The following is a 14,053-nucleotide window of genomic DNA, read 5'->3' on the forward strand; positions in this document are numbered from 1 at the left end:
GCATTTCCCACATATCCATTCTCTGAAGAAACAAGTCAGGCATTTCCTTCATTGAGCTAGGTTCTTGACTCAAATGAAAATGGTCATTTCAGGGATCAGTTTCATTCAAGTCTTCCCCATAACTGGACCTCAGGACACAATTTGGCTCGATTTGAAACTGTGCCACAGACATGGTTTCATGGTCAGGAACTAGTCTCCAGATGTTTCCGTCAACTTGCTAGGCTAGGGAGATGGTTGTTGAGCCTTCAGGTAGCAAATTTCTGACTTGTTGGTGCAACTCCTGTGTTTAATTTAAAATGCAAGCAGATGAGATAAGAGGCCCTTAGAAGTAGTATCTCACCAAATTGCTTTACATAACAACAAATATATTATTTTAGTAGACAATGGATTGTGCCCACCCACTCACACCGATAATATTCTTTGATTTCCCAGAAGAGGTTATACACAGCTTAAATTTCAGCCATCTCCTGGAGTTGCAAACACCTGAGAGAGACATCTGCTGTACATTGATGTCAAGTTGATATTTCCTGATTACTTCTTTTATAATGGAAATTTTAAAAAGTTCAGTTGCGGTCATTAATTTTATGATGGGAATAATCATGGCATCTCACATGCGAGAATTGTGAAAAAAAAAAGTTCTCCAATCAGCCTAGGTCTGGGATTTTAAATGAGGATATGGGCACGTCTCTGATTTTACCACTCTATATCCTTAACTTTGTAGTTACTCCCTAATTACTGCTTAGTTTTTCCAATAGTGACTTCAGTATATTGCATTATAGTGGTTCATTGTTTCAGTTGTCTCTCTTGGAAGTGTGTGATTCAAGATTAGGCTGCATTGAATAACAAGAAACATGGGCCTGAGACTTAAAAACTCATGGCCGTTTACATTTCGATGGCTCATGACACAGTTTTGTTCAAATAAAAAAGCCTATTTTGGGGGAAACATTGTTCACATGCACCTTAACTGCCCATAGCATCATAAATTGAGCCCCTTAGGATGATATTTTTGAATAGCATATCCATGACTCCATGGTGTCATATGATAAAAAGGGGAGCCTTGAGACAAGGGCAAATTGAATTTCACCATCAAAACTTTCCAATATTGAAGGGGCAACAACAAACCAAGTGATGCAGGCTACATTAGAAACAACAAATTATGTGGTCTTGTGCATACATCTGGGTTATAATATTAATGGTAAATGAAAGGCATTGAAATCTGCATTTCTTCAGAGTATTCACATTACCCACCTTCAATGGACTTTCCCATGAAATATCCAACTGGTGCCTTTCTCCATCTGGCAAAATAATGATGACACGAGTCAATTCATCCGATCTCAGCCTCTTTGTTGGTGGTGGATTTGTGGCCTCATCTAGTTCTGGTTGTGGCTGGAATACAAATTCACAGATTATAAATGTATTACCCATTATTCATTATTGGATTTAAATTTGTCTGGTATGATTTGTTAATTAATAACTTATTTCGGCTTGAGAAACACCTTGAAAGATGGTGTATATATATGCTGGACATCTATGCTTCCAAAATAATGCCGTCGAAATATTTTTCATGGTACAGAAAAAACCAACAACCCTGTTTTCTACAGTGGTAAGGTCATGATAGAGGTACATGCATTACAGCCATTAACCATGGCAATGGCTTGAATTAGCAAGAAGCAACAAGAGAATAGTTCATCTGTTGCATTACTAATATCAAATGTGATACCTCAGGGGCTGGTTCATCGTCTGTCTGACAGGCTTTTGTATTCCTCTGCCTTTTTGCCTGAAGCAAATAAGGAACTAATCAGATGTGCTAGAACATCACTTGATATAATTGGAAAGATTTCCGTATAACCCCATACATTTATTATGCATGCTGAATTATTAATTATGTATGCGCTCTATTGTTTTTGAAGACAATAGCAACTCCCTAAGGTATTGAATATATACATTGATAATTACTACTTACTGTGTGAATAGAAGAGGATTTGATAGCGCGCTATTGCGCGTTGTCTTTTCGCCGATTCTCTTCTTCCCCTAGCTCCCCTCTTCCCTCTTTTTCTTCTCCATATTACCCAGGCTCCTTACGGATTTTTTTTCCCTTTTTTTTCTTGTACCCCATCAGGTCTCGAACCACTTACCTTTCGCACACCTCTTGCTTAGGCCTAAAACAGTATTTTAAGCTTTTTTAAACTAGCGAACAGGTCTAAATCGCTATTATTTTAAGCAGTTTTAACCCTGCGCTCAGTTTACAAATACGGTAAATGCGCCCAAAATTATGATATTTCGTTTCGGTTTTCCGTAATTTAGACCTAAAACTCGAGAAATTATTCTAAGTCTCCAAGAAATCGTTCCGTTTTTGCATATTTTAGATAGAAAATTCGAAAAAAAATTTAAGTCTAAAAGTATGCGACACTTGGTAAAATTTAGAGTTATTCAAATCAGATAAGTCTCAAAGGAGCGCTATTGTTTTCGTTATTGTTTAGTTAAACAAAGAACTGTATGCATAATAAATGTATGGGGTTATACGGAAATCTTGCCATATAATTAGCCAGTATTTAAAAATTATTGTACAGTTCTTTTCATATCATGGAGTGCCAAAGTGCTGCTAGTTTTTCACACCTTCTCTCTGTCATTCTGGAGTGACTCTTCATAGTCCAGATCCTGCTGCCTCTTCAGTTCCCTTTCCTCTTGTAGTCTGAGCCTATGAATTAATATTGCACAATGAAAAGGTGATGGATTGATAGATAGATTGATTGATCGATTGAGGGATTCATGGATTGATGCCTTGTACTTCATTAAAAACTTAAATAAAAATAGGTACAACAAATAAGATGCTTTACTTACTTTGATCAGCTAGAGAAAGGAGTTCACCCGCAACTCGAAGGAGTCTCGTTTTTGTCGTGTTCAATGGGTCCATCGCTACACTGAACTGTACAAATACCCGGGATATTAGCCTACATGTGCTGAAAGAGCACAACAAGAAAGCTGGTTGCAAGTAGCCGCGAAAACGGGACGAACGGATCCGAAAGCCGAGAGAGCCTGGGGAAGAGGTCAGCCTCGGTCAGTGGGGTCGATCGAAAATTAAAGCGAGCGGGCGACGGGCAGGGACTGGTAGAGTTTACAGCCCACACGTTGAATAACTTCAGCCTACATTCCGTTAAGATGCATAGTTGCTCAGAGACCCTCCATTTTAAGTTTTCCCCTTCACCCTAGAGGTCTCTAGAGGATACGGGTAGTCGGTTGTACCTCATTTAATGTTATGTAAAATTAGAGAAAGAAGCGAACAGAAAATCACGAAAAGTCGATATCGTCTCTCTTTTAGGGACACTTGTTTGGTGTTTCTCATAGCTCATTCCATCATTCCAAGGGTTTACAGTTAAAACGTCCACTGAAAACGAAGAACGAACTCAACTAAACTCGAAGTGTTCACTATTACGCGATCGATCAAACTTGGGCGGAACCGGCAATCAAACAGGTTTCAAAGGCGGCAAATCGGAGAAAAAAAAATCTCTTTTCTCCGCGCTCGCAACCTCGCGTAGACGCTCCAATCGCATGCACTTGAAACTTAAACGTCTGGCAGGCAGTCTCCCTTCTCACCGGGGTAGTTCCACTATTTTTCGTGCGTTCTTCTTTTTTTAGGGATCTAGCTGTCAAGAGAAACGGGGAGTCTTACTTTTATTTGACCGCGTTAAAAAAATAATAACAAAATAGACACAAAAATATCAGACAAATAACCTCGTTCCCAGGGTCTATTTTCTTCCGGCCCCTCTCTCGCTCCAGGGGCTGGGAAGAAGAGAAACCCTGGGAACGAGATTGACCGACAAAAGTCGGCTAGCAAAAGACGCGCTATCGAATAAAGAGTTTGTGTGAACTTTTTAGGCACTATTCATATACTCGACTGAAAGATATACCAATTTTGAGTAACGATGCAATTTTCCGGTCATATTTATGCTTTCTGGACAAGCAGGAACTAGGCAGAAATCTTAGAAAGGAAAATTTTACTTTGGAGTAGTTTTGAGCAAGAGCGGCCAATGAAGAAGAAATTCACTAATAATAACTTTTACAAGGAAGTAAAAAAATCCGACTCCACAAAATTTGGAAAAAAGATTTTCAAAGTACCGTCACTGACAGTACGGAGAGACAGTTACTATGATCTTTAAATAAAATCATGACACACTGTTTTTGAAAAATAAGTTATTATAGGAAATTGGAAGTTGAAAAAGAAACTTTTTTACATCGTTAAATAAGAAAAAAGTAAAAATGTAAAATCACTGTATATTGGAAGAGAGATGAAATTTGAAAATATTCTATGGTTCTATTTGTAAAATTGTTTTTTATTGTGAAATATAACAAATTTCCTGAAAAATATGAAGAAATATTTATTGGAAAATTGAGAAAATGGAAAATTTATTTTACATTAGATATTACGAGAAACTTATAAAAAAGCGAAATTATTGTACAGTGTTGGCAAGAAAATATTATCATAATCTATTGGCACTGGAAAATCGGAGAAAGTTGAAAAATTAGTTATTATTGCCAAATCAAAATTCTTCTGAAGTATTATAAAATAAAAAAAATTGGAAAAAATCATTGTTTATTGTATACCAAAATTATTCTAAATTGCAAAATACGAGAACATTGGGGAACATGTCATTTATAGGAAAAAAGAGAAAAATGAAATCGATTTTAAACCGCGTTTTTTCCTTAGCTGCTTCACTGTTGTGTGAGACCTGAAGTACAAATTCTAGAATTCGAGTCGCCACAGTTTGTTGAATCACACACACACACACACACACACACACACACATCACACTCACACGATCACTTTTGTTTCTCTCGTGTTAATAAAGAAAAACTTGCGTTGATTAATAGTCGATGGAGGAGTAAAAAGGGCAAAAGACTAACGATTAATTATCGCAAATTTGCTCACGAAAATAGATCAACGCGACGAACCAAATAGATTGCAGGATTTTTTTTAAAACCGCCCGCTCACGAACTGAGAAAAAACCTAAATCCACGGTATTACCCGCCCCCGCCCCCCCCCCCCCCCCCCGCAAAAAAATCGAAGTATTATACAATAAAAGGTAACATATAAAATCTTGTTCGTAGCTTTTAGCTAAAATCCTTCTTCTATTCAGATGAATTTATAAACAAATCCACCATAAGAGTGAAAATGATATTGCGGTTGGCGTTGCGCGTTTGAAGTTTCCTATCAAAGTGCGAAGAATTAAGTAGGAATCGCGCAATAAGAATATAGAACGCAATACAGCCATATTTACCTTACTTTTAAACCCATATTTAATAGAGAGACAACGATTATCATGTTTGACATCTCTGCGTGTTGCTTCACGTATCGATTGTAAGCTTAGTTAAATAGAATACGAAAATCTTGTATTCCAATTAAACGATTCCACCTGAAAATCGCAAAAATTAAGAGGCATCGAAAAAAGAGCTATTTTTGCGATCGAGGTACGAAAAGGAGTTAAAGCAGTTAAAAGCACGACAAGTTAAAATGAAAATAATACGGCCAATACCCAACATTTTTATCTTAGTTTTTCGGCACTTCTTAATTCTACCCTTGTAAAGACATAGGTGTAACCACTTATAAGTTATAAATTTTATATATAGAATACTACATGTACAAGCCTGAAGGCAAGAAGACTTTTTAAAATAACTGTCGAATTAAACGATTCTAAATAATAATTATACAGACAGAGATGACGCCATCGAGATGATGCAACGCACTTTTTCCTAGTGATCTCAAATGGTATGTCTACGCTGGATCCTTTTTGGGTCAATTAGAAACCAAAGGAACCCCTGGTTCTCCCTTGGAAAAAAACTGTTGAAGTCGGTTTTATGCATCTCTCCTCCCACTGAGAACAAAAATAAAAAGCTGGCGTTAATTACTAACACAGACTCGTGAAAACTCTTAAAGAAGCCCGCGCAAGCCCAGTTTCCATTGAAGAGACACAAAACATTTTCCGTGTTTCTATCGAGTTATAAAAACATGAGTGGAAGCTAAGTCTTGGAGAAGCAGAAATGAAAATGAACTGAAAAATCGACCTGTCGAACATAATAAGATACCATCTAACCGGCACTAGAACAATCGTCGCTCGTTATTTGTACTCAACGAAATTAATTGAAGTCCTCGTGGTTCTTCTTAGTGTTTCCCAAGCCTCTAGTTCATCAAAGGGATGCACGGAATTTTGTAGCCAAAAGGAATACACATGAAAAAAGGTGGAACACATATTTCTATTTTCCACCGGTGCGTCGCAAGTCGAAAACAAGTTACAAGCCTGAAATTTTTCCAAGTAACAAATAATGGCGAAACAAATTGGAAAGTTGAATAAAAAAAAAGCACGATTATTTTTGAAGTATTTTGTAAGTGTCTACACAAGCTTCGTCACTTACCGCGGACTTGTGAAAAAAAAAAAGGAAAAAAAAGCGGGCAAATTTGTTTACTTTTTCTTTTGCTTGCCCATGTAATAAATTACAGAAGGGACAAAGGTTTGTAATTGTTTGTACTTTCCATAAACAAAGAGAAGAGTTAATAAGGTCGAGTATGTCCCTGTCATGATACCGTGCAAGAGCTATTTTTCCGGATCAAGCTTGTACTGCCTCCTACCCCGCGAGATATATTTCATTTGTTTTTTGTTCTGATATTTAATTACTTGATCCTACTAAAATTTGTCCTACCTTTACCGAGGATAGGGAGTTTCATTTTTTTTTTTTATTAAGCCTAATTTTCTTCGTGCCCGTGGTTGGACCGCAATCACTAGATTAACCATTCATTTACTGATCTTTACTGGTCATGGATCCACAAACAACTTCAGCAAACTGAGGCCCCGTCCTTCCTATACTTAAGAAATTTAACAAAAAAAGGCGCTTGAACTTCGAAAACGTATCAGATGTTTTCAAAACGCAACAATCACCACCGGCAAAAACTCTTGAGAGCACCCTCAAGTAAAAGAAAAAGTTAAGAAAGGTTTAGCCAGAAGGTCATTATTTCAGATTACAATATCTCAATCCGTATGTTAGTCATGTCGAAGGATCCTCCATGGCAAAGCTTTGCACCCTTTATACCCTTTAAAATGCTTGTTGAATTGACGCTATTTCCAGGGAATGTAGAGAGGACAATACATGGGCGCGCGTACGAGCTATGGAATATCTCTTCCAGTTTTGAACTCGATATCTCACGATTGAGATACCAAGTGAAACAAGAGAAGAGATATTCGATATATAGAACCGATCGGATAACGGCGTTCTTGACGACTTTTCAAAGATTTTCCGAACACTATCCGAAGATTTACGAGGATTCTCCGGGAAATGTCCAAAGGCCACACGAACGTTTACAAAAAATTACCGCAAATTTTCGAAGACCAACGATGATAACTAATGACACGAGTCCCAGATGTGGTTTCCTATTAAATGTAGATGTGGATGCCTATGAATTTAAGAGTGGTGTATTTTCCAGCACAACGCGCGTGTCTATTTAAGCAATAGATCACTTTTTCCGTGTTTACATAGCCTCATCTAAACGTCAGGGGGGTGGTGAGAATTCAAGACAGTTATGAAAACCCGAGACATAGTGGAGGTTTTGCATAATTTTCAAGAATAGACCTCACGAGTGTTTAGCCGAGGCTATATAAACATGGAAAAAGTGCTGTATTACTGTTATGAGATAATTCTAAAAAATCTGTGCGAATCTAAAACGTCACAACTGTGTTTACATGCTCTCATCTAAACACACCTATACACCGATGAGAGCGCACGTAATAGCTCACTTATTTTATAAATAATAAATGGAGGACATTACACGGCAGCGAAAGAATGCAGCGAGTGAGTACAATATTGTAGTAAAGACGCGAAAATAAAATTCATATCTTCAAGCCACTTTGCAATTTTCTATTTATTATATCGAAAACTGGATGTTGAAAAACCAGCTATAAATAGACGGAAAATGACGCTTTCAATATGTTTACAGGCCAGGATATGGAAAATACGCCGCTCGGGTCACAGATGTAGTTCGGTATGAATTTTACCAATGGTGAGTTTTCCAGTAAACCCTCAGGTCTATGTCATAATCATTTATTAATGTGAGCTAACATCAAAATTTTACAATTTTTATTCATCATTGATCAATTTGATGAAAAAACCACCCGAGAAAAGGAAGAAATGGCTTATTGGGAAATGGTGAATATGAAGGTCAAAGAAGTGTGGGTTTCTTTATTTATAATTTTCGGTTTCCTAGTCCCCTCCTCTTCCCCCAGAGGATATTAACCTGTTGTCTTAGGTGAAAATCCCATTGGACTAGTAGTATGTCACCCTCATAAAAGTTTCAGTCTCAGTAGGAAATTTTCATTCCCTCACTGAAAAAGTTGCACACTAAGACACAGGGGGTATCATCGAGTAACCAACTCAACTCATTGTGGCCAGGATGTTTTGACCAATAGAAATCAAATTACAATCATCAGAAAAAAAACGCAGACAACTATAGCAAAGATGTTAGGTTTTGCATTGCCATAGAACACCAAATAAAACTTCTTCAAAATTCCAATAAAAAAAGGAAACAACACAGGTTTTTGGGTGGTAAGCACAAATGACTCAATAATTGTCTAAGGATGTTGGATGCTGCAGACCTCAACTGATTAAACATGCATCTCCACAAACATGTACATCAGGAGTCAGCATCTTGTACTTATCCTTAATCCTAGGATAGCGCATGCTGCGGAACTCAACTGAAGTTATCTGCGAGAAGAGGACACTGTCAAACACATATATTCAGGAGCCAACGTGACCCACATATCCCTTGGTAATGTTTGAAATTACACATTGAAAAGTTTTTCAAGCACACATGGTAAGAAGAAAGTCCAAAAAAACTGGATCGTTGTTACGAGCCATCTCATAAAATTTGTTCTCGGGGCAAACATTCTGCATTTCAATGCATGCAACAGAAGCTTGGCACATTAAATCTTGAGGGGCACTGAACTTAACTTTGTCCGTTCCACAACGGAAACAACACCTGCAAATAGACAAGGTGACATCAAGGTGACCTTAGAGTTATATTGACGGGTTACATAACAAACTCTAGGAGATGTATAATGTACATCTAAATCCACACACATGAAGATATACACATGTGTGCATTGGACAGTAGATGCAACTGCAATGAGTTGATCATTTTGAGCAAAATATTGTGGTTTGTTGGTGATGACCACATGAATTGATCAGCAAGACACTGACAAAACATATTTTGCAATAACCAAGTTCAATGATTGTTTTGTCATTCAATCACAATGATTGTTCTCATATTTACATCACTCTCTGATGGATTCTGTAGCGTGATTTCAGTAATTTACGCATAGCAGAATATTGTCTACAGCAAAACATGTTTACATGGCACTACGTGTGAGCAGGTCGGGTGGTGGGCTCTCTGCCAATGGAAAGGAAGAAAGTAGGAGTCATACTGATAACACCATCAACAATGTCAGTTTCAAATTGGTGCACTTATTGAACAAACAGTTACGGTGGATGCTTATTAAGAAGAACACGCTAGATGGTAGGAGGTGTGAAATCGAATCAATACGGTGTAAAGAGAAATTAAGTAAAATACAACCATGTAATTCAAAAATGAAATACAAACCTCAAAACAATACCATAACAAGGCAACTGCAACTTTGATTCAAAAAAAAGCTTCAGAGAAATACCACTGCGTATTTCAAGCCTCACCAAGCCTGCATGACCTTTGTACAATGGACTGCAAATAGGCAGAGTGACTTCACCACCAATTCGCCATGACCCAGCAAAAGACATGCCATCTAGACCTGGACTAGGAATCTAAGGGACAAAATACGGAAGTTAAATCCATGAAAAATCCATATGACTACAGACCAAGCATTCACATAGGCAATGAAATGTTTTTCTTTTGGGCAAATTCTAGCCATGATTTTCAATTGTCTTCAAAACAACCAGAAATGATTGCCATTTAAACAAGGTAAAAGACTGTGGAAGGGGAGAAATTTCAGAGAAGAATATTCTCCTTGCCTCTTATAAGTTACATGAACAATGAATACTGCCATTTAACACATAAAACAATATATACAAAATTAATGTTAACTACCAATGTACCATTCCTTAGTCACAGCTGCTTGTAAAAATTTTTTTGGGGGGAACCTATGTTAAACGGCCACCCGTTAAGTTGTCACCCCTTATTAAACAGCCACCCCTTATTAACTAGCCATTTATCGAGAAATAATTTTCCCTAACTACTACAAACAAAAACCCTATTAAATGGTCATCCAAAGTTTAATACAGGTCTATATATATATATATATATATATATATATATATATATATATATAGATATAGATATAGATATAGATATAGATATAGATATAGATATAGATAGAGATAGAGATAGAGATAGATATAGATATAGATATAGATATAGATATAGATATAGATATATATATATATATATATATATATATATATATATATATATATATATATATAAGAGTCCTTAATAGAAAGGGACGCCTAATAAAATCACTCAAACACACATTGATGATGATTTAGTTCTAAGCAGTTAGCCCGATGACGAAAAATAATGAACAACCACTATTAAACACCCACCTCCCATTTCCCTGAGAGTGGCAGCTTACTATGGCTTTGAATGTAGTAGGTTTACATGACGACATGTGTAATGACAAATATTATTTTGTTAAATGGTATGTTCATTGATGGATATTTACTAACTAAATCTTTGCTATAAAGACTTACTCCACATGCCCCAGAAACAGGAGCTTCGAGGAGAAGCTTGAGGTGGCTTGAGGAATCTGAATCAGCTAATGAGTGCACCTCAGTACATCCTACAGCATAGAGGGGGCAGGGTCGCCCTTCCTTTGAACACACAAAAGCCAAATGGGAGAGCATCTTGCATCTAAAGAAAAATGAGTGGAAAGGATTTAGGAGAAAGAAACATTTTAGATAAAGAGCAAATGAAGACTATCTAACACAAGTAGCTCCCATCAATAACAATACATAATTGACTAAAATCTACCTTTCCACCTGAATCCCACAATTGTTCGGACATGGCACCAATTTGCGAACACAAAGCTCATCATGACCTATTTGATCACTATGTGGAACGTCCACACCACAGGAAGGGCACTTCTCTGTCCTGTGAGGGCAGATTAGCAGAAGCTGGGCAAGTTCACGTTGGTAAGAACGAAGAATGCATCCTCTACCTTTAAAATTGCATTCCACAATCTTCATGTTGCAATTTGAAAGGTGATTCTCCAGACCAGCTGTTGGCCCAGTCCAGCTGCAGCCACCAGGAAGAGAGATCGTTGACGGACACTTCATTACTCTCCTGCTAATAGCACCTTCAACTGCAAGATTTCTAACCAAAGTGCCACTTAAAACGCTCCTGTCGACTGGACAATGATTGTTATTTGACTGCCACTGGGTGATGCAGTGGTGGCAGAAGGAATGCCCATCTTGACAAGAGACTGGCTTGTTGAACACACCATAACTGCAACAATAACAACAACAAAAAACACATTTCACAATTTATTCCAAAAAATTTGGCAGTAGCCACAAAATTGATGCTGTCACAGCCTTAAAAATTGATTCTAAAAATACGTCTAAGAAAAATTCCGCAATTTTCGATGGAAAAGTTGATGGCATTACTTATAAATCGGAAAAGACCTTTTTTGACTGGGCGGTTTGTTGCCCCATTTCAGACCATGTGATGATACTCTTGAGAATTCTTCCTTCAAATTTTCCAAATAGCTGCGTGTATATGAACAAATAATTCTTAGATGGATAAAAGAACAAATCTCTCGGGAATATCACGTGGTCTGTAATAGGACAACAATCCGCCCAAGCGAAAGAGGTCTCTACAAGTAAAACTAGGCCTGTCAAAGGATGGTAACGTCTTTGAAACCGTTCCAGGGTTGGCAGAGAACTCTTAAATTGCTGGAAAATATGCAAGAATAACATTCACTCACCAGATACTGCAGAGAAACTCTTGGTCCACATTTTCCACAAACAATTCAGGAGCATACCCAGACATGATTCTGTCGGACAGTTAAGACTTAAAAATTACGAACAAAAATGAGCGAAAAGACAGACAAGAAAGATGGATCGAACAGAGAATGATTGAGGGCAGCAACGATCAAGCACGTGCGAGAGGAACAGATCGAGGAACTAACTCTAAATAAATAATGCAATAAATCAAAAGAACTAAATGTAAATATATAGCGGCAATAATCCTATCGAGCGAACTGTGAGCTTGAATGGTCACTTCCACGAGAAGACGATCGGGCAAAGAGCGAAACGATCAAAATATGGCGGAACTGTATCGAACCGAGAGGAACTGGGGTAAATAGGCCTCGTGTAGGAGAACAGTTTCCGTCCTTAACAACAGGCGGTAACCAAGGGTTCGAACGTCACTACCGGCTTCACGTTACATGGTATGAGTCATTACGAGCTTCGCATTACATGGTATAGCCATGACAACCAACTTATTTCGAGATAGAATTACATGACATGATGATATCACATTACTTATTTCGACCTATTTCGACCTATTTCGACCTGTATCATGTCTTTTCGACACATGATGAGTCGTGATATGTCGTAATATGAGTCGTAATATGTCGAAAAGTAATTTTGCTACAGATGGCGCGTCATACTTCTTTAGGCCATTTGTATGGGACCACTTTCGAGCGGCATAACTTGCGGTCTCGTGTTAGGAGGAAGAACAGTTTAACTCTAATGACGTTTTTGTGACGTTCATTGTAGTCCGGCGTACCACCTCACATAGGTCTTCCTCGATCCCAGGCTGTTTCTATTGCCTCTCTTGTCCAAAGGTTGATAGCTAAGAATCGTTACGTGGAAAAAAAGATTACGTGACCGATACTGACGTCGAAATTATGGGGCGCCGTTTGTAAATTTATTATTTAGACCGAATTTATGCCATTTTCCCCTTATTTATAAATAATTGGAAATGCCACAAAATTTGTTCATAAATAAGACACAAGAACTTGTCCGTTGATATGTAAATAATTATTTTAAGTACGTCCTGATTTATAAATAATCTTTTACCATAGAGTTATTATATATAAATAACAAACTAAACAACTTCAATTATTTATAAATCAGGTCATCTCTAAAATAGTTATTTACATATCATAAAGTTTGTAAATCCCATTATTTATAAATAAATTACTTCGCCGGGAGTGTAAATTCATCATTTAGAAATAATAAATTTTACCTCGCCGAGTGTAAATTTATTATTTATAAATAATGAACTTTACTGAGTGTGTAAATTCATTATTTAGAAATAATGAATTTCACCTCGCCGAGTGTAAATTCATTATTTAGAAATAATGAACTTCACTGAGTGTGTAAATTCATTATTTAGAAATAATGAATTTCACCTCACCGACTGTAAATTTACTATTTATAAATAATGAACTCCACTGAGTGTGTAAATTCATTATTTAGAAATATTGAAGTTTCATCTCGCCGACTGTAAATTTATTATTTAGAAATAATGAATTTAACCGTGTGTGTAAATTCATTATTTAGAAATTCATTATTTAGAGATAATGAAGTTTCATCTCGCCGAGGGTAAATTTATTACTTAGAAATAATGAACTTCACTGAGTATGTAAATTCATTATTTAGAAATAATGAAAGTATGAATGGCTGACCCAGCGTCTCTTGCCCGATCGATTTCGGAGGCTGTTTCTCGCGCCATAAGTGAGACAGTTAATGCTGCCCTTGCTCAGGTAGGTATTCAGCCTGAAATTCAGCAGTGACAGATCCAGGGGAGGCTCCCCCCACCCCCCCCCCTTATTTTGAATAATTGCGTTTAAGCGAGAATCACGCTTCAAATATCTATTGTGTAGTTCTTATTCACTCAACAATTCGGCAGCTTACACTGCAACAGGAACAACGACAACGACAACAACTACTCAAAGGCCGAGGTAACAGGTAAATTTTAAGACAAGAAATTGCTGCATGAAGAAAATGCAGAGCTTTT

The 14,053-nt window shown here is 37.2% G+C and overlaps 2 protein-coding genes across 2 annotated transcripts in view; both read right to left on the minus strand.

Moving 5' to 3' along the window:
* Positions 1-14,053, minus strand: part of LOC145490676 (BUB3-interacting and GLEBS motif-containing protein ZNF207-like) — an 83,968-nt gene that overhangs the window by 55,048 nt on the left and 14,867 nt on the right. The gene's annotated exons all lie outside the window — the stretch shown is intronic.
* LOC145490163 (TNF receptor-associated factor 5-like) lies at positions 8,220-12,676 on the minus strand. The gene is made up of 5 exons (XM_081469271.1): positions 12,012-12,676; positions 11,060-11,533; positions 10,780-10,939; positions 9,641-9,834; positions 8,220-9,019 (listed from the first exon to the last, which is right to left on the minus strand). The coding sequence occupies exons 1-5, from the start codon at positions 12,074-12,076 to the stop codon at positions 8,842-8,844; spliced, it is 1,071 nt and encodes a 356-aa protein (XP_081325397.1). The 5' UTR covers positions 12,077-12,676; the 3' UTR covers positions 8,220-8,841.

This window comes from Orbicella franksi, chromosome 6 (genome assembly GCF_964199315.1).
Source record: "Orbicella franksi chromosome 6, jaOrbFran1.1, whole genome shotgun sequence".
NCBI lineage: Eukaryota > Metazoa > Cnidaria > Anthozoa > Scleractinia > Merulinidae > Orbicella > Orbicella franksi.